This window comes from Equus caballus, chromosome 20 (genome assembly GCF_041296265.1).
Source record: "Equus caballus isolate H_3958 breed thoroughbred chromosome 20, TB-T2T, whole genome shotgun sequence".
NCBI classification, from domain to species: Eukaryota; Metazoa; Chordata; class Mammalia; order Perissodactyla; family Equidae; genus Equus; species Equus caballus.
The window spans coordinates 2,443,982-2,465,089 of record NC_091703.1 but is presented as its reverse complement, the minus strand read 5'-3'; the positions used below and the strand labels follow the sequence as shown (position 1 = coordinate 2,465,089).

At 40.3% G+C, this 21,108-nt stretch overlaps 1 protein-coding gene across 39 annotated transcripts in view; it reads left to right on the top strand.

The window, feature by feature from the left end:
- Positions 1–20,778, top strand: part of EXOC2 (exocyst complex component 2) — a 206,597-nt gene extending 185,819 nt beyond the window's left edge. For 28 of the 39 annotated variants that reach the window (XM_070244020.1, XM_070244005.1, XM_070244022.1 and 25 more), the window contains 5 exons: positions 5,946–6,001; positions 8,089–8,211; positions 14,485–14,546; positions 17,079–17,138; positions 19,045–20,778. In XM_070244020.1, coding sequence (XP_070100121.1) covers positions 5,946–6,001; positions 8,089–8,211; positions 14,485–14,546; positions 17,079–17,138; positions 19,045–19,138 — 395 coding nt within the window. In that variant the 3' untranslated portion in view covers positions 19,139–20,778. The remainder of the gene's footprint in view (positions 1–5,945; positions 6,002–8,088; positions 8,212–14,484; positions 14,547–17,078; positions 17,139–19,044) is intronic. The other 11 variants (XM_070244032.1, XM_070244019.1, XM_070244036.1 and 8 more) reach the window with 1 other exon arrangement.
- Positions 20,779–21,108: the final 330 nt, after the last annotated feature.

Here is a 21,108-nt window from a genome sequence, read left to right as displayed (position 1 = left end):
TAATTAAGTATATAGCTAGAAAAATAAAGCACGTTTGGAAAACAAATATATTTAGCATCAGCAATATTCTATTTTGCTATACTTTATTGGAATTGTATTTTTCAAATGAATCCTGAAAAATTATTTCAAAAGGATTGTTTTCTTAAATCCTATGAGAAATGAGAGATGCATGCTGTAGCAAAGAGTACCTCCTTCACACATACACTAAGGCACTTACATTTTTAGTGGATGGCTCAAATGCAGAATTATATAACATAGAATCCTACATATGTTAAAACTTTTCTCTGATGCATTTATTCACTCATTCATTCACTTAACAATTTATTTAAGAGAGTTAAGTCCTAGGAACTTAGTAGTGAGCAAGATGTACATGGTCTTTGCTGTCTTTCATTTTTTTCATTCATAAATATTTTTGAACATCTGCTACAGGCCAGCCACTGTGGTAGGTACTGCAGATACAAAAGTCAGTGAGGAGCCGTCCCATGCTTGTGGAGCTTGCAACTAGCAGGGGGGATAGATGTTAATCAAGGAGTCACACAGACAAGTTGAAAGCTGCAGCAGTGGGAGGAGAGGGACCCGGCGCAGAGAGGACAGGAGAGGGCTGTCTAAAGCAGGCCCTTGGAGGTGCAGGGAGAGCCCTGTCTCCCTTCTGCTGACGGCTGCTGTCTGGCAGATGTACCGTTAGCCTCTTTGTTTAATAAATGGTATTTCCTCTTTTATAAAGGAGAAAGCTGCAAGTCAGAGCCATTCAGAAACTTGCCCTGGGGTGACTGATTAGTAGTAAGTCACGTGTGTATTTGAGGTCAGCATCTGCCTTTGTCCACATGTAGAGTTCTAACTCATTCAGGCGATTGCTCAGATGTCACCTTAGGAGGCAGCTCTTCCCTAGCCTTCTCTAGTGTGTGATGTTCAGCCGTTCTTTTCAAAACAAGTGCAAAGTATAACAAAAGAGTTCCACTAAAATTCCAACTTCCAGAGACTTTTGTGTAAATTAGCAAAATAAGAGTATCATCAAAGGCAAATCTCTCCAGTAATAGCACATCCCAGTAACATTTGATACTGCATCTGGGCTGTCTGCTGCTGTCAGGTTCTTAGAGTGCACGTTCAGCTGTTCCAAGACTCCTGGTGCCATTCAGATGAACGTCACCCACCATCGGTGTGCTGCAGCTGGGTGACAGTCATGACAGGTAATCATCCAGACTTCTACGTCATGTATTTCAGAAAGAGAAGTTAGTGTGTTGTTCTGGTCATCATGCCTTTTGCCCAACTATTTATGTCTTTTTTTATTTAAAAAAACATAGCATCTGAAATATGTGTACTGCTTTAGAATTGGCAAAATGCTCCTTATCGCTAAATGATAAGCTCTCTTAGGGTGGGATCACAGCTATTTTGTTTTTGTTTTTGTTTGCTGAAGAATATTTGCCTTGAGCTAACATCTGTTGCCAGTCTTCCTCTTTTATTTTGTATGTGAGCTGCCGCCACAGCATGGCCACTGAAACGTGATGTAGGTCTGTGCCTGGGAACCAAATCCAGGCTGCTGAAGCAGAGCATGCCAAACTTAACCACTAGGCCATGGGGCTGGCCTGGGGTCATGTCTATTTTGCTCACCACCACCTGTCAGTGGCTAGGATATAACAGATACTCCACAGATATCTGAAGAATGAGGGAATAAACATGTATTACATTTCATAACAGCTTTGTTAACAAAACAGGTATTGTAATCTCTACATTTTGCAACGTAAGCAGTTATCTAAAAGATGAACTGATTTTTGTCTGAGCTCCATCATTAGTGCATGAGTAAGCCACAACTTGAATCCAAAGTCTTCTGACTTTACACTGAATGTTTTCTGTCACTTCAGTGAACTTAGAAGTCATCATCAACCGTTAATAATATTAAAATTAGAATAAAATGTAGTGGGAAGAGAATGAACATATACCACAAAACTTAACTACAAAATTGTCCCTTTGTCGCAGCCATGGACCTTTTTAAAATAGTACCATAACCAAAAACCAAATCCTAGTCCCACCCCCAGGCACCATGACTGTGGTCCCTTTAAGGTCATTCTTCACTTCATTCTGCCATCCTCTTCAAGACCTCAGCCACTTTGATAACAAGTGTGTATACAGGTTTTCTCTGACAGCTCCTGAATCTCAGCGACATCTTTCTTGCTTTCCAAATGTAACCCTTCCATTAAAGGAAAAGACTTCCAAGTTTAGCTCAGCCGTCAGTGAAATCACAGGGAAGACCCAAGTTTACATTTCCCAAAACCCAGATCTGTTCTCTTTCAACTCTTGAGTTTGTGAATTTCCATCCTTTTGGCATGATTTTCAAGTAATTCCGTTTTCCCTGTCAGACAAGAGCAAAGTGGCCACTCTAGCCACCAAAAAGAAGATTGCTCCCTGCTGCCAGCTGTGTTTTGATGGTCATTTGACGTGAGTGCCACCTGGGGCGGGTGGGGCAGCCTCTGGCACTGCCGCTGCCCTGGGCACGTTTTGGTGGGACAGAGCTTTGAAGGAGCGGACATCCCCCTACAGGTGGATTTGGAGCAATGCTTTGAAACAGAAAACTTAACAGGCAGTTAAACCCGAGGGGTTAATCTGCGTTTAGTTTTTTAGAAACATCTGAAAGTCTCGGTGTGGGCCCCTGAGAGAGTCCCGGGTGCGGGCTGGAAGTGGAGGGCTGGTGAGTGGGTGTGACGTTGGCTTTGTGTCTCCTTAGGCTGATAACCAGCTTTAGAGTGGCGTGAAGAGAGAAAGGAATTGAAATTCTTAACTAGGAAGACCACAGAGATCTTATCTGTTTCATGTTTATGAACCTTCAGACCTCAGTCCCTAGATGCCAACGCTGTCTGGTCTCCAGGCCCAGTGCCCTGACTTTCTCCGCCCCTCCCCTAATACTGGTCTTTAATCTTTGAAGAACTTCATGAAATAGAGATTGCAAGGAAACTTTTCACAAATTAGTTTAAATTGGAATACAAAGATTTTATTGTAATATAAAACCCTTTCATATAGCCATCTAGCACATTTTTGCTACGTACAACTTGCACACATACGTGAACCCCAGTAAATTAGGGAAAACGTAATAAGTAAGCACCCTGGGGTCTTACACATGTTGGGGTATGTACCTATTCTACTTGAACGACCTAACGCCTCTCTCCCTTTAATGTGCGCCTAGCAGTGGCTCCATGGAGTAGAATCTCAACAAATTTATGTTAGATGAGTGAACGAGAACTTCAGCTGGTCCCTTAGAACCGACAATTTCAGCCGAGCAGGCAATAAAAGATACTTATCTCTGTGTTTAACACAACGGGTAGCTTTTTGGAGAGAGGCGGTCAATTAAATTGAAGTTTGGATTGTTCTGGTATGGCACCAGCATGCCCACCGCTTTGGAGCCCCGCCTCACGCAGCTGCTCTCTTCAGCTGTGTTTACCTTAATGCTCCCCTCGGAGGCCTACTGGCCGGACGCGAGCGTGGCCAGGGGCTCTGTTTCTTCTCATCCCCAGCACCACACACTTGTTCCCTGTCTTTTCCCAACAGTGCCACTCACCCCTTGAAGTGGTTGTTTGTTGTTGGCTTTTTGTGGGGCAGGGGGACCAATTATTTCATCTTTTTCTATTCATAAAAATAAAGTCTCCAAGAAATGCAAAATTGTTCTACTTGTCCAAGGTGAAGGCTCTGTGCTCCTCCCAATATGTTATCCTTGTGAAACCTGTGGTCAGCCTAAAACAGGAAGCTTGATTTTTCTTTTTCAGATTTTCTGTCAACAGGAATATGGTTCTTATGGTTGAAAGTACGCTGTGCTTTTCTTCTTAGTGTTCACAGCCTTGTCTTTAGAATGGTACTGAGTAATTTAGGCGCATCTCTTCTGCAGGGTGTTTTATTAGTAATGCTTAGTCCGGTGGGTTTGCCAGGAAATGTTTTCCTCTCAGGGTCAGAGTGGGAGTTGAGTTTACAGCATACTGTCACTGAGCATGTGACCTTGACTTGCTTCATTCTAAGTTTAATTTTCTGCTTTTTAGTCAGCACTCTGGCCCACTCTTGTCTTTTACATTGAAGAATTTTAGAAGTAAAAACTGCCCTCACATTTCCAGTCATCATTGCTAGAACCCGAACTTCTGATACTTGTTCACACAGTAGCACTGACAGGACCCTGGTTTTCACAGAGAGCAGAGACCGTTGCATTTCTTACTCTCATGTTCCTTAAATCCTTGTTGGCCTAATATCGTGCTTATGTTTGTATTCACTGTAGCCGTCTTCTGGGTGCGTGTGCGTGTGCCAAGTCTCCCTGGGGTGGCGGTGTGGAGAGCTGGAGCTGAGCGCAGTGATGACGGGCTCTTGGCCAGAGCGCCCTCCCCTGCCCCTGCCCCTGCCCCTGCCTCAGGGAGAGGGCGGGCCGAGGCGTGCCGGCCCTGCTGGTCTGGGTCGTCAGGGACAGATGGCACAGCCAGGTTCCCCTTGCGCCCTGACACAGCAGGTGACCATCCGAGGGAACCTGCCTGGGGTGGCTTTCCTCTCACGGAAAGAAGGCTTCTCTGCTCTTGAGCGCAGGCCTGTTTGTGTCACTTCCACTTAACAACATCACCTTGCATTCTCTCCTACCTCCCAGATAAGACTGCTTACCTTGCAATTATCCTTTCTCACAGAAAGAATCAACTAATTTCTGGACTATATTTAATTATCTTCAGTCAGCTTTCTCAGTTACGCCTTCAGCAAAATATAAGTAGTAACACTTGAACCTTCTTATCCCAAAGAAATACATATGAAATTGGCTTCTCAAAAGAAAAAGAGTGCAGCCGTGTATACCACATAGTATATGACAGAATCCGAAGTTAGTTATATATTTAATATCTGCAAATGCCAATTTAAAAAGTTGCTTATTGTTCTTGGCCTTTATCTCAACTGTCCTAAATAATCAGTAGCTTGGATGACATTTTGGGAAAAGATCCTCCTTGATATCCTTACTGCTAACATTCATGACTTTACAATACAGTCGAGTTTGCTCTGTTTTATAGAGAAGGAATTATCAGTATATGCACTTCATTCTAGAAGGCATTCTGAAACATTATTCTACTCCAAGGAAAAGTAGTTGTTTTGGAGTTACAATAAAGCAGCATTTTGTTTCTTGCAAAATCATGGTAATGAAAGCTCTTACTGAGTACTGAGAACCCCAGGACCACTTGCGTGTGTTATCTCCTTCAGGCCCGCTGTTCTCAGACTCACTGACAGGAGAGAAAGCTGGGCCCACAGGCTTCTCATCAGAAGTCACAGTTTTAGGTGATGAAGCTGGGGTCTGGTCCAAGATGATCTGACTTCTGACCTCTGCACTGTTCAATCTTGTGTGCCTACTTTTGAGTGAAGTAGTGTTCATTAATTCTGTACCATCCTGAAATCTTGCATTTTATCCAATCTTTAACTTGCTTTACAGAATCAGATTGAGTAGTTTTGTCAGAAGTTTCCCCCAGAAATGATTTCTTAAGATCAAAATAGTCATCCAGCATAATAATTTGACTGTTAACTTTGGAGTAAGATGCTATAATAGATATTTTGCATATGTTTTATAAGTTTTGGTAGATATCCTCCTTCTGTCCTCTGTTTTTTGGTATGTTAATGTGTGTGTGTGTATATACACACGTACATGAAGAATATATATATGAAGAAACTGAAGTACATTTTTAAATTTCAATTTTGAAACAGACCAGCAGTTACAGAAAGTATAAACAATGACAGAAACAGAAAAAGAATGCAAGAAAACTCCTAACTAATTTAATCCTTTTTTAAAACCTATATGAAAATAGTCCTTTCACCATTTGGTTCTCGAAAGGAAATAGTCGGGGTCTTTCTCCTCAGAAAACGTGAAGGCGGTCGTACAGAGCCCGGGAGGGCAGCGGGGGACCGGGAGCTATGTTCCCATTAAATGCCTTTCTCCTCCCCCTTCTTGATTTCAGGTGTCAGAAACTATTTAAAAGAAGCATTGGTGAACATAATTGCCGTGCACGCAGAGGTAAGCTATCATTAGATGTTCCTAAGAGATATGGGTAACTCGAAAAAAAGAAAAAGAGGAAAATGTGATGGTTTTTATGGTGGTCTTTTTTCCCTTCAGAATATACCTTGGGTAGAAATAAAACACAGCTCTACTTTCATGCAGGCACATGCACATGTGTGGTTTTAACTGAGAGTCTTTTTCTGAAATTGTGTATGTTTTTTCTCATAATTAAAACTAAATTCCTTAATATTTGAAAGGTAAGGAGAAGAGAGATTGAAAGGCTGTTTCCCCTTATCTTGAATTGAAAAGGAATGTTAAATCCCTTTATCTGGGAAAATTCATTAACCTCTTTTTAACCAGTATACAAATAAGCATTGATGTCTTACTCACGTAGCAATGTGGTCTTACTTAGTGGCTGGGATTCCAGAAAAGTAGACGCTTGTTAGAAAGGTAGGCTCAAAGAGCAGGCTGAAGTTAGGGAGCAGGGGCATGGTTTCCTATCACTGGCTGACCTGGTTACATGGAGATGTTGGTGCTTCTGGTTCACACTAAAACTGGCCCTCACTTGAAGCATCATCATCCTAAGCTTCATACTCACATCCTTAGTTAACATCCTTCTTAGGAGGGCTCTTCTAAGGAACATCAAAAGAAGAGACCACAGATGCCACCGTTATCGCCACTATGACTGCCTGTTCTGTAATTTTACAATCTGTGACTCACTGCTTTGCCAGGACTTTCAGAGTGGCTGTGGCTCATACGCTGATGGCTGACCAGATCAAATGGGGCCACGCAAATATCTTACCATTAGATAATTTCCACTGTTGCTTGAGTGCCTTTTAAACTGTATGCATCTGATATAGGTGCATTTAGGTTTATACCACTCCACTCTCTACATCCAAAAGTATCTGAGATTATCAAGGTAAACTGGAAAAACATGGATAATTAAGGGTAAAGCAAGAGTGACTGAAGGAAACGAAGAGTCTGCTACCCCGTTCCTGAACTTGGCTTTCAGTTTGGAGCAACTAGATCAGAAAGAGCAGTATAGTATGTTAGAGTTTTCATTACTCACTGTAACTTCCTCTATAAAAATTGGTTTTTATATGATTTAACGCAGACAGGAATTTGTCTTATATATCTTTTTATAATGAGTAATATATTTTCAACTGTGATTTTATCAAAGATATAAAAATGCTTTCTTGTTATATTAGCATCCAATAAAATTAGGGTATAGAATTAAAACCTCCACCAGGGGAAGCATTTCTGTGGCAGATGGACAGGTGGCCATTGGAGGAACGGGGAACACTTGGGAGCTCTCGGTGATGATGGTGATCCCTAAGAGGCAGCTTTGATCACTGTCCTTTATCAACAGCCATGGGCTGATTTGAAGAGATTAAGCTTTTCAGGTCCCATTTTAATTTATCCCATGACTGAAAGTAGAATTTCATTCATAATGTTTATTATTTACAAACATTTTCTTGAACACACATTATGTTGGGGTCGACCCAACGGTTTAATACTGGTGACTCAGTCTGAAAAAAGGAAAAGCTAAAAAGAAAACATGATTTAGTTTAATTTATACATCAGGATAGTAAAATGTTTCACCACGTTTTTAAATATAGTAACTTAGTTTGAAAATGCCAAAATTCAAAGTTTAAAAATAATGTTTTATGTTAAATGAAAGGAAATATATTTAATTCAGCAAATAGTACAACTGGAGACCTTATTGCCCAACGTAGAATAATGTACCCAGTATGAAACAGTGTTTGTTGCCATCTAAGGAGAGTTTGACCCAGTATGTTTTTTTTTAATCGTGGTAAAATATTGAGCCAATATATTTTTATTTCTGTAATTTCCTCTTTAGAAATCATATTTCTTCTTGTGAAAAGGACAAGAGGAACAAGAAGTCTTTAAAACTATTTTTAGTTTGTCAACATCAACAATATCTTTCAAAATTATATTTACCAATATATTTTTAAGAGTATTGTTTTTGTCATGAATCAGTTAATACATCTTCAGTGTGAGTCTGTATCTTTCTTCCATTCATAATTCTGATCCTTTAAGCTGCCACAATGCATCATTTCTTCTTATTTGAAACCTTCCATCAGGTGTTCACTATTTCCAAAGAGTTAGTGCCTCGGGTTCTGTCCAAGGTGGTCGAAGCGGTTTCTGAAGAGCTAAGTCGACTGATGCAGTGTGTTTCTTCCTTCAGCAAAAATGGAGCATTACAGGTACCAAAATCATTCAGTTCCATGTTGAACTTTTATTTTCAGTTAAAACATGAAAGTGTGTCTTGTTTATCAGTCTTACAACATGCAGGCTGTTGTGGTGGCTTAGTGCATCTCCTGATTGGAGACCCACAGCATCTCTCTTGCGTAAGCCACACCCATCATACCTGGTCTGCAGGTCCCAGAGCTTCCGTTTCTTTAGAGTAGAGCAAGACCTTAATGACTCTTGTGAAATTATCTGAATGCAGATTCCTTCTAAAGTTCTGTGATTTTTTTTTTTAATTTTACAGTTTTCTTCATTACATTCAATTTCACAGGAAAGTTTTAGCAACTTACCTTTTTTTTTTTTTAAAGGCACCAGAGTTAACATCTGTTGCCAATCTTCCTTTTTCTTTTTTTTTCTTCTTCTTCTCTCCAAAGCCCCCCATACTTAGTTGTATATTCTAGTTGTAGGTCCCTCTAGTTGTGCTATGTGGGACCCCACCTCAGTGTGGCCTGATACTTTATATGTAGGATGCCTACCACAGCATGGCTTGCCAAGTGGTGCCATGTCCACACCCAGGATCCAAACCAGCGAAACCCTGGGCCACTGAAGCAGAGTGTGCAAACTTAACCACTCGGCCACAGGGCCAGCCCCTTTAGCAACTTACTTTTAATAAGTTTTTCCAAGGCATTCAATGCAGTTTGCATATAAACGACAAATAACTGTCTCTTTGCACCCATATTTCATTGGTTTATGTTGTAGTTATTTAAATTTAATAATTACAATAACAAATACAACCTCTATAAACCAGATGATTCTTGGTATGCGTAAAATCAAATTGGTAGGAGCCAAGGTGTACAGGCATCTGAGAGAGTGACCTCCTCCTTGTGAGCCTTCAGTGGCCCAGAGCATTGTGAGTGTATTTTTAAAAGATCCTGGCAGTTTGCTTCTAGTAATGTCTGAGGAAGCTCCTATCAAACCAACACGCTACAGATAGCAATTATAATCTTGAATAATATATAAAAATAAAAAATGTAAAAACAAAAACCTGAAGACACCAGAAAATGACCATTAGCGGGCGATGCTGGAAGAAGTGGCACTTGGCTCAATTCCTCACTTTCTATGGATTTTAGTCTGAAGGCAGGCCCAGGGGTGCCTAAAACTCCACAAAACCTACCGTCTTTCTGGCTTGAAGAATAGGATTCAGGGCAGCCACAACTACAGGAAAACAAGCGAAGTATCCCAGAGAGCGGAAAGTAAGAGCCCCCAGTTCTGTGTCTACACTGTGAAATTCTCTAGTTGACCCCTAAACTACATGTGCATGGTCATACTCCACTCGTGCCAGCCCGATTAAGGCTAGAAGAACTGTAGCAAATTGAAATGCTGCCCAAGAGCCGTGAGTTTTCAGTTTGAGTCCAAAGAAGTTAATTGCTTGCTAAAACAAACAACAAAAATCAACACTCTTCAGAGGTGTATTACAGAATCCAGAGTCTCCACAACATAACATTCACGATGTGCAGGATTCAATGCAAATTTAATTAAGATGCACAACCAAAGCAAACAGGAAAATGTGATCCATTGTCAATAAAAAAGACAATCAGCTGAGACCAACCTCGGACTGACCTGGTTGTGGGAGCTCGAAGACAGAGGTTCCAGAGCAGCTGTGTCCAGTGATGGAAGAAGGCTGTGCTCCTCATGAATCGACGAGGAAGCTCAACAGAAAAATAGAAACCCTAAAAGGGAACTAAATGTAAATTGTGGAAGGGAAAAAATACAATGTATGATTTTTTAACAGCAGAATAGAGAGGACAAAAGAAAAAGTCAGTGAATTTGTAGATTAGCAGAAATTATCCAATATGAAGAACAGAGAAAAGAACAATTGGGAAAATATAAACAGAGTTCTGGGGACCCCTGAGACAATGTCAAGAGGTCTAACATACATGTAATTCAATTTCTAGTCCACACATGATAGGGTGGTCAACATCGTTAGTTATCAGGGAAATAAAAGCTAACACTATAATAAGATACCATTATATGTCCACAGGATGAAAAAAATTAAAGACTGAAAATACCAAATGTTGGCAAGACTGTAGAGAAACCTGGGCTCTCACACGTTGTTGGGAATGTAAAATAGTATACCTACTTTGAGAAAAGCTCTTGCAGTTTCTTTTAAAACTAAGTATACACATACCCAGCCATTCCAATCCTAGATGTTTAACCAAGAGAACTGAAAATGTATGTCCACGAAAAAAACTTATATGAGAATGCTCATAGCAGTATTATTCATAATAGCCAAAAACTGGAAATAGTCCAGATATCCCTCAACAGAAGAAACAAACTGTGATAGGTTAATAAAACCAAATACTGTTAGGCGTTAAAGAGAACAGTCTACTGGTCCCACCTGGATGCATCTCAGGAGCACTCAGCTGAGTGAAGGGAGCCTACACAAAGTTCATTTCATCCACATGAAATTCTACAACAGATGAAACTAATCTATGGTGGGAAAAAAAATCTCAGGACAGTGCTTTCCTCTGGTTGGTTGAGATTTACTGGGGAGGAGCCTGAGTTCCTGTGCCTTGATAGGGTTCCCATTGCACAGGCGTATGCATCGGTCAAAACTCATCAGATGGTACCCTCTAAGATTTGTCTGTTGAGTAGTACATAAATTTTAACTCAAAAAATAAAAACAGAATTGAAACAGTCTACCCAGTTAATGGTGCATGGTAAAGTACATCACAACAATATGGTGGATTGATAATGGATAGGTATGTGATAGTCTTAGTAAATGTTAATGGGAGACTCTGGGTATATAGGTGTTCACAGTAAAATTCTTTCAAGTCTCTATATGTTTGAAATTTTTCATGCAAAAATATTGGAGGGGCAAAAGGAATGGAGAGCTCGTTAATTTGGCAAATTGGTTAGGGGAAAATCTGTTACAAATGTTACAGAAACTTCTGCTGTATTTCCAGTTGTCACCGGTTTTCTCTAAAAATTTGATGGATCAGACCTTTGATATTATAAAGTTGAAAGGTGATGATTATTATTAATAGTTCTATCAAAGGAGATCAGTAGCATAAATTGTGTAATACTGAAGATTAATTAAAAGGAAATTGCAGTAGCTACAGAGGCCTAGCAGTCTTGGAAGTATAACACAAATCTCCCCTCGCCGAGAATTAGCTCTGTGACCTGTTCGCCTGATGGCTAAATTCCTCTCAGAGCTAGCAGGAAGAGGGCAGGAAGAAATATCAGAATCAGCTGGAGAACGTGTTTGATGTATGGCATCCAGGAGGCTGCTGGCCGCCATCACTGTTTCAACTCTAATATTCTGATACGTCCTAGAGACTGGGCAGTCGTTTCTATTTTCAAAAAGTTCAAATGAGTCTAAACCCTGGCTTCACACTCACCCTCTGAGATGACTGTATTAGACTTCCTTCTTGTGAGCAGAGCACTCTGAGAGGGGCCACATGTTAGTCTTTACTAGTCACTCACATCAAGGCCAGTGCATCCGTCTTAGAACCTTCTGGAGAGCCAGTGTAGAGAGGGCTGGAGTGACGGTTTGGCAACTCTCACTGATCTTTTAGCACGACATTTTCTGGCATACACTTCTATTTGTATTATATAAATATCCGTAGCTTTTATAATTGGCCTAATTCATAGGTTAATTTAAACACCTTATCACTTTGTTTGAATGAAATTTCTACATGAAGATTAGCCTTACAGTGATTTAATCATTCTCCTAAAATATTCAGCTGAAAGTTCTCCCTTATTTTTTCTGTTTGGTATTTTCCTTGTAGATCTGTTTTTGTATCTACTGGAATATAAACAATAGAGACAGATTGTCATAAATATGCTTTCTGGTTACAAACTGTTCCTCAGGCTTCTAAAGCATTGAAAAAGGAAACGAAACAATTGCTTCCCAAACAGAAAAAAATTTCACTGAATATCCTGTATCTTATATAAATCAGCTTTTGTCTAGATTGGTTACAGAATTTCTAATTAACTCTGCTTTAAAGAGCTAGCCATACCTTTTCTCATTGTCTATGTCTTCTGCACTCCTGGAGACTATGGACTGTTTCTCCGGAGCATCACCCACACTGAGTCAGAGGCAACACGTGATGCGGGCTTCCCCATTGGAGGCCGTTCTAGACCTCCAGGGACAACTGAGCTGTATGTAAAGTCACACTTCTTCACGCTTGCAAAGAATTGTAAGCTTTGGGTTAGCTTTTCCCTTAAAAGTTTTATGCAGATATAATTCATATATCATACAATGTGTCTACAAGATAAAAAGTATATAATTCAGTGATTTTTTTTTTTTACTATGTTCACAGAGTTGTGCAGTCATCACCACAGTCAGTTTTAGAACATTCCATCACCCCAGAAAGAAACCCCAGACCCATTAGCAGTCACTCTCCATTTTCCTGCCACCCCCTAGCCCCAGCCACAGAAAAGCACCAGTCGGCTTTCTCTCTCTGATTTGCTATCTCTATGATTCACCTATTCTGAAAATTTCATATAAATGGAATCGTACAAATATGGCCTGTGTGACTGGCTTCTTTCCCTTAGCATATTTACAAGGTTCATTCATGTTGTAGCATGTACCAGGACTTCAATCCTTTTTATGGCTGAATAATATTCCATTGTATAAATGTATCACATTTTATTTGTCCATTCATCATTTGATGGGCATTTGCATTGTTTCCACTCTTTGGCTAATATGAAGAGTGCTTCTGTGAACATTTGTGTACCAGCTTTTATGGACATATGTTTTCATTTCTCTTGGGTGTATGCCTAGTGGTAGAATTGCTGGGCCATACGATTACTCCATGTTTAATCTTTTGATGAGCTGCCAGAGTATTTTTAAAGTGGCTGCACCACTTTACTTTCCTACCAGGAATCCATGAAGATTCCATTTTCTCCACATCCTCACCAATACTTGGTACTGTCTTACTGATTATAGATACCATAGTGTTTGTGACATGGTATCTTATTCTTGGGGTTGTCTTTTCACTTTCTTGATGAGCACAGAAGTTTTTAATTTTGATGAAGTCCAATTATCTATTTTTTTCTTTTGTTGCTTATACTTTTTCTTTTTTTGCAGAAGATTAGCCCTGAGCTAACATCTGCTGCCAGTCCTCCTCTTTTTGCTGAGGAATACTGGCCCTGAGCTAACATGTGTACCCGTCTTCCTCTGTTTTATGGGGGATGCCTGCCACAGCATGGCTTGATAAGCATTGTGTAGGTCCATACCCGGGATCCGAACCAGAGAACCCTGGGCCACCAAAGCAGAACCTGTGAACTTAACCGCTAGGCCCCAGGCTGGCCACTTGTTGATTATACTTTTGATGTCATTTCTCAGAAGCTTGCCTAGCCCAACATCACGGAGATTTACTCCTGTTTTCTTCTAAGTGTTTTATAGTTTTATCATTTACATTTAAGTCTGTGATCTATTTTGAGTTAAGTTTTGTGTAAGGAAGGGATCCGACTTCAGTGTTTTGCATGTGGATGTCCAGTTGTCCCAGCACCATTTGTTGAAGAGACCGTTCTTTCCCCATTGAATGATCTTGGCATCTTTGTTGAAAATCAATTGATCATAAATTTAAGGGTTTATTCCTAGACATTCAGTCCTATTCTGTTGATCTTTATGTCTGTCCATATGCCAGTGCCACACTGTCTTGATTACTGTAGCTTTGTAGTAAGTTTTAATATCAGAAAATGTGAGTTTATCCTAGTGTGTTATTCCTTTTCAGGATAGTTTCGTCTGTGTGAGATCAACTTGTCAATTTTTGTTTAAAAAAAAAAAAAAGCTGTGATTTTAATCTGCATTTTTGTGATTAAAGTCAGTGTGCCTGGAAGGGCATAGGTGTGAGGAAGTAAACCAACCCACTTCCTCAAATCTGTGGGGGAGGGGAATAATTCAGGGACAGTGTTTCAGACTTTCCTTCCTCTCACAAGCAAACTGCAAGAAAAATTACTGGTTAGATAGTAAATACAGATTGCTGGAAAATCTTTGCACAGTTTGTACCTTTCATAGCAAGGTATCTGGCTCCCTGCCTTCACACAGTCATACTTGACTATGAGTTAATTTTCAGTAGAAGGAAATGTTGTCACAGCTGATCTCTTTGGACTGTTTTGGAAAGTCCGTTCATAACTGACGGTCCCCAGGGCAGTGAGAGGAACTACACGCCTGCAGTATTTCGCCGACCCCGTCCCTGCAGACCGTCGCCTCACCACTTGTTTCTATTTGGTCATGAATGCGGTTGCCTATTGTCACTTTGTCCTTTTCTCCTCTTTAGGCAAGGCTTGAAATCTGTGCTTTGAGGGATACTGTGGCCGTTCACCTGACGTCTGAAAGCAAGTGAGATACTAAATGTTCTTGTTCTGAGCACTTCCTTAAAAACAAGCCTGTCTTCTATTGTATAAAATCCTCTGTAAAGACAACTGATCGGAGGGAATGCTCACGGTCCTGTGACATGAGAAAGTTTGTATTTCATTGATCAATTTTTTACTGAAAAAACATAGATCTACAAAAAGCCAGGGACTCCTGAGAGGGCTTCTTTGTAGCATAATACAAAGGAAGACAAGTTTAATAGAATTGTATGTTTTTCATTTGCTCAGATAAACCTTAGTCTCATAAATGAGGCAGCAGAACATCACATATTTCAAACAAGGAGAGAATAAGAACTGAGTCTTAGTCTATTCATAGCAGACTCTGAAGGGCAGTTCACGCGTTGTAAATATCAGCATAAGAGGAAGCCTTGTGGTTTCTCTGCAAAATTTTGTAGTGGAAATTTGATGATAATTTTTAGCTGTTTTGAATGAAAGTCAGGATTTCCTATCATTGAAGTATCAGTAAGTGAACTGAAACAGCACTAAGTATTCGTCTATTCAAGATTGTTTACTCCACTGCAGAATTAACTAGGAAACACTGGGTTGTATTGTGAATGTGCCTGAGAAGCCAAGGAGTATTCAAATAGAATATTGAAGGGTACTTCGTGCGATATACTTATTCATTCATTTTCAGCTTTGATAACATGGCTTATGCCATCATTCTTACTGTCATCATCACAACTGAAAATTTTAAAATTTTACAATTTTTCCGAAGTTAGCTTCTTTCTTCTGTTCATCACGACTGACCAGAAGCTGTTTGTAGATGGCTCCCATGTTAGTTACTTAACCACATCTTTTCCCAACCATCGTTTTTCTGTACAAAGTGCTCAAAAATAGATGATAGTACCCAGTCCATATTTGATGTGTATGCATGCTTTGTGTAAGTACCTGTGTGTTTATTCCCCCTAAATTAACTTTTCGTAGCTTAAGTTCTTCATCTATGAAAAGAAGATAATACTATTTTCTAGGCAAAGTTATGAGAGAATTAAATGAGAAAAGATGTCAAGTCACCTTCTAAACTGCCAGTGCACTGCAAATAGTAGGCACTATCATCTTCAGCATCGTCAGTATTGTCATAGTGTAAAAATAAGGAGTAGCGGCCTTGCCTTTCTTCTGATGCTGGAGACTCCGTCCATATCAGGAAAGAAAAGAGCCGACTTCATACTGGGAAGGAGCTGAGTGTGGCCGCAAGCCACAGCCTGCCCCCGCCCTCAACCCTCCCCCCCACTTCAGACTGCTGAGGCTGCCCATGGCCAGGGTTTAGGACCCTGTTGGGATGTTGCGATCTCTCTATATGTTGCTGTCATATCAGCCCCTGGTTTGAGAAATATTGCTCAAAAAGTATATTTCCTGGTATACTGATGAGGATGTTTTTCAAAGACCACTTAAAAGTCAAGAATAATTACATTTAGTATTTAGTTCTTCACCTTAGTCAACCAGTCATAAAAGAAGAAGAGATAAGAAGTTAAGAACTGTTCCTCAGTGAACAGGAGAAGTTATTACTAAATAATCTCCCCTAAAATGCTTTTCATTTGATTCAGTAATTTTTCTGGTACTTCTACTTAAAAAAGTTAAACATACCAGATTGTTGGCTTTTTATTTTTTATTTATTTTTTTTTGGTGAGAAAGATTGGCCCTGAGCTAACAGCCATTGCCAATCCTCCTCTTTTTCCTTGAGAAAGATTGTGTCTGAGCTAACATCCATGCCAGCCTTCCTCTGTTTTGTGTGTGGGATGCCGCCACAGCATAGCTTGATGAGTGATGTGTAGGTCTGTACCCAGGATCTGAACCCGTGAAGCCCAGGCCACTGAAGCGGAGTGCATGAACTTAACCACTGTGCCACTAGGCTGGCCCCACAAATTGTTGGTTTTTTAATTTTCCATTTTTCATGAAATGAAATGATGTTGAATTTTTAAAATATACATATACATCTCTCCGTTATCCTACAGATTTTAAATATAATAAAAACTAAATGCTATAAAGATGGTGTTTAGTTATTAAAAGATATTGGCTGTAAATCAGGCCTTGTACATGTCAATACTGTAAATGTCCCCATTTGCATAATCTTTCACAAGATCATCCCTATTTCTACTTAGTTTCTTTTCTTTCTTACCAGTTGCTTTATCTGTAGTTGTTTTGTTTTGAAAATAAAGACTTTTTTTAATTAAACGTATCCACATTAAACTCTCATCTACCATGAGTAACATCCTTTTGTAAAAAATCAGTTTCTCCTTTAGCCTTTCACGTTGTTTTGTTTCCTAGTCAAATTTATCTGACCTGCTCCTACAAGGCCTCTCTCTGGTAACTAACTCTACCCTCACTTTTACTTTTACTTTTTCTATTGTTTTTCACTTTTACTTTTTCTCCTATTTGTACATGCTTCACTGGCTTATATTGATTTTTTTATGTTTAAGACATTCTTGAGAATTTTTAATGGGCTCTTAATTCCCCTTGGGAATATGAAAGAAATTTCAACTTAAATGTGCCATTTCTGTTCCAGGTCTAGTTTCAAACAGGCTTTGGAAGCCCTACCTCAGCTCTCAAGTGGAGCAGATAAAAAGTAAGTTCGGTATGCCATTCTCAGGGGCTAGACAGACGTGCTGAACAAGGTTTTGGTTTAAGGAAGAGCAAGCCTTAATAGTCCTTGGCAGCATGCATTGCGTTAGCTGTACCTGCCCATCTCAGAAGTGACAGGGTAAGGTACAACCTTCTGGGTTTATGACCATTTAGAAAGTGGTTCTCTTGTTTTAGGTGACTAGGGCTGAAAACTCATAAGAAAGTTTATTTTGACTCACTCGGTAAACTATGTTATTGTCTTAAATTCTCAAGAAGGTAATACTTAGAGAAATTTAAAAGAGAGGACAGCCCAGTAAAGGGCAGGCCTCAGTGATTTTTCTCCTCGGCAATGTACATTTTGTGCTCCATATAATATGAAGTATTAAGAAAGAGTAGATTTGTATATATGACATAATGAAGTTGTATATGTTTCATTAATGCTGTACTAATGATCTCAGCCTGAGTTTAAACTTTGTTACTCATATAACAGGGGATTCTGGCCTGAGACAAAATCTAGGCCGGGCAGATTTCGTAAATGCCCAGCCTACCCTCTGCTGAGGCAGCGCAGACATTGTTGCTCCGTGCTCCTTCACCAACCGCAACTGAAGTTCACCTGCCTTTGCATTTGGCTCACCAGTCCCCAGGCAGATATTGATGGTGTTTTTCCTGCATGAAAAACTGGGTGTGGGCTCTGTGATCTGGCACAAGTGAATGTTGTGGAGAGGGAAGGCAGAGAGAACAGGTGGGGCCTGGGCCAGTGGAGGAGAGTGTCGCCTGGACGCTTGGCCTGAGCTTGGAAGAATGAGCAGCAGATGAGTTCTTTGGCTTATATGTTCCTTGTGTGTGTTCCTAAATGGGCGAGTGGATGGCTGTGTAACAGTGCCCTCCCTGAACCCTGTCTTCCCATTTCCTAATCCCTTCTTCTCTGGCTGACTTTCAGCCTCTATCTGAATTGGTTCCCAGCCCTGTTCATTTCTTTAAAATAAATATGATAAAAGATTAAAACATTCACTATTATCTTTAACATGTGGAGCATGTCTCAAAAGGCTAGTGCTTGAGAGTCAGGAACAGCAGACCCCCTGATAGGGTCCTGGATCGGGCTGTATTTTAGGCTACGGTTGGGACAGTCTTCTAATGCCAAACACTGTGAAACCATGCAATCATCTCTTGACCCCAGTACCAGTAAGCCCATTTCTTGGTTGCTTCATCTGAACCAGGTGAACTTAAGATCCCTTCTGGTGCTAAAATTCTATGCATAATCGGACAAGTTAAGGGAAAAATTGAGTTATCAAGTAGTAGAATGATTTGCCAGTGGAGTTAGAACTAACTCAGATTTTTCTGGTGTTTAATTCACCACTTTAGTTCACCACTCTCCAATATTTGTTACAGACAAAAATGCAAAATAAGAGGAACAGAAAATAGACCAAGAGGTCCTGAGGGGTGGGGATAAAGAGAAAGGTGACTAAAGGGGCAGCATCAGAGAATTTGGAGCTTGACGGAACTCTTCCGTATCCTCACTGTGGGGGTCGCTGGACTGCTAAGATGTGTTGATCAACATTCATTGAACTGTGCACCAGCCAAAGTGCATCAGAGTGGGCATGAATTTTTGAAAGGTGAATTAAAGTACAGGTCCAAACATTAACCTTTTTAGGGAGGAATCTAATTAATCTAGGGGAAGTGGACAGGAGGGAGATTTTTATATATAAACATAAATATGTACATAGATGTCTATTCCTATTAACTACCTTCTTTGATCGACTTGTTTCTGTTACTGAGTTAAGAAACCATGGATAAATAACTTTTTCAGCAAGCAGAAGCCAAAGCTGGGCAGTCGGCAAGCCTGCGTGTGTTCATGTTGCTGTAGGCAGCCTTCCTTCTGCCAGACTGTAACGTGGTGTTTCTCCCTGCAGGTTATTGGAAGAGCTGCTGAACAAGTTCAAGAGCAGCATGCACTTGCAGCTCACCTGTTTCCAAGCTGCTGCTCCACCCATGATGAAAACATAACGCTTCCAAAATAAGGGCAATCCAAAGATAACATGTAATAAAACCATTCACTTTCTTAAGTGCCCTAAAGGTATTTGGTGTATAAAGCATTAGATTTGCAATTTCTCTCTCTCTCTCTTTTTTTTTTTACCCCGAATTCGTAGCTTAGAAAGATGTTGGTATATGTTTTATTTCAACCAGAGTGACCTTATTTGAAGTGCCGGAGCAGTATTTGTTTTGCCACTCTTACTGCATTAGGTCCTGGATGACTCTGGTGGCTTGTTACCAAGTGTCTCCTGGTGAGTGCTGCGGGAGCGTGGCTGCGATGTTCACAGGGGCATCCTCGGTGTCACATGCACTCGACTTTGAGGATCAGCAGCTTCCGAGGCACACAGAGAGATTGACGAGAAGAGATTTGGGAAGTTCTGTATAGACATGTTTGGAGCTTTAACTGTCCTAAACTGTACAGCTGTTCTTCAAAACTTTATTTCATTCAAATAGCTCTAATCACCTAATTCAAGTGGGCTTTTAGAAAAACTTGTGGTCTGCATGAAAACATAATATCTGGGATAGGTTATTTGTGGTCCAGATGTCCATGAATTAATTTTGCGTTTTGCTGCCTAATTTTTATTTTTGAAAGTGCTGAAACATTAAGCACCTTTGCATGTAGTTTTTTTTTTATCTCACTCACTGTTAGTTTGCTGTGTCACCCGACGTCGATGTGTCCTGTCCCTGAGGGGCCCATTGTTGCATGTGACGGGCTTGGGGACCAGTAGGTGCTGTCCGGAACAGCTGCAGGCCTCCCATCTCCTCAAGAACAGCAGGCCCTGTGGTGGCGCATCACTGTCCGCTCCTTCCCCTCTGCCGGTTTCTTTTCTCTCCACCACTTCTTACCCTTTCAAGTATCTTGCTCAGTAGCTAAAAGAACACTGCCCTGGCACAGTCTGTGTTTTCTGAGGCTTTGAAGACGCTCCTCAGTCACCAGGCTGTAGGAGCTGCTGGTGAACCGTGAGCTGTCTGTCCTGCATCGGCTGCTCACTTCCTTTACCGGAATAGTTGCAGGGCACTGTGACCTCTTTCAGAGTCAGTTTCCCTAGCTGACTGACTTCATCATGCCATTTGCTTCAGAAAACTGAGTAATTCTCTATTTGTAGTCTACTTGTCAGGATTTTCACATTTTTCTTTGGGTATCACAGAATCCTCTTTTTTTAATGCTGAAATTAATATCTTTATTAATAAAAGTAATTTTAGAGTACAGGATACACAGTACCCATTATTTGAAATAAGTCAGTGTTGTTTTGTTTGTTCATTTGGTGTATGGGGGGAAATCACAGTAACTAGAAGTAAAAGTTTAATCTTTTACAAATATGCTTGGTAAAGCTTATTAAGAAATATATGGGATATTGTCTCTCCTAAGCCATTTCACCGTTGTATCTAACTTGACTATAAACTAAATTGCAAACTGCAATTCTGAATGTTTGTGTATTTTAAAAAGCTAGTTCAGAGCATTCAGCCATTGAAAAATGTATCTTCAACACAAGATGTAATTTAGTTGACATTTTTTCCCTAAGCCATCTTTATTTCAACATTTTTATTAGCTGTGTATGTCTTTTTATATGTCTAGTTTTAACACTCAAAATAAATACTTAAATTCTGGTTTACTTTTTATTTGTCTTATCATTGTCAGAAGGTGTTCCTCAGGTGTCCTGCTAATTCTCTGCTTGCTGGGGGCTTTCCATATGCTAGGCATTGCACTAAGTCATGTCGTTCAGCCCTCCCAACAGCCTTATGACCACCTGATGGTGGTATTATGTCCATTCTGCAGATGAGGAAATCAGGGCTCAGAGAGAAGTTAGTGGTTTCTTGAGGACTATGAGGCTGGTCGGGAGGGGTGTGTGTCACACTCAAAGTTGTCTGGCTTCCTCACTCCGTAACTTCAACACTGCCCATTCTTCCTTCCAGCCAAACATGCCTTCTGCTTCCCCTGCCCC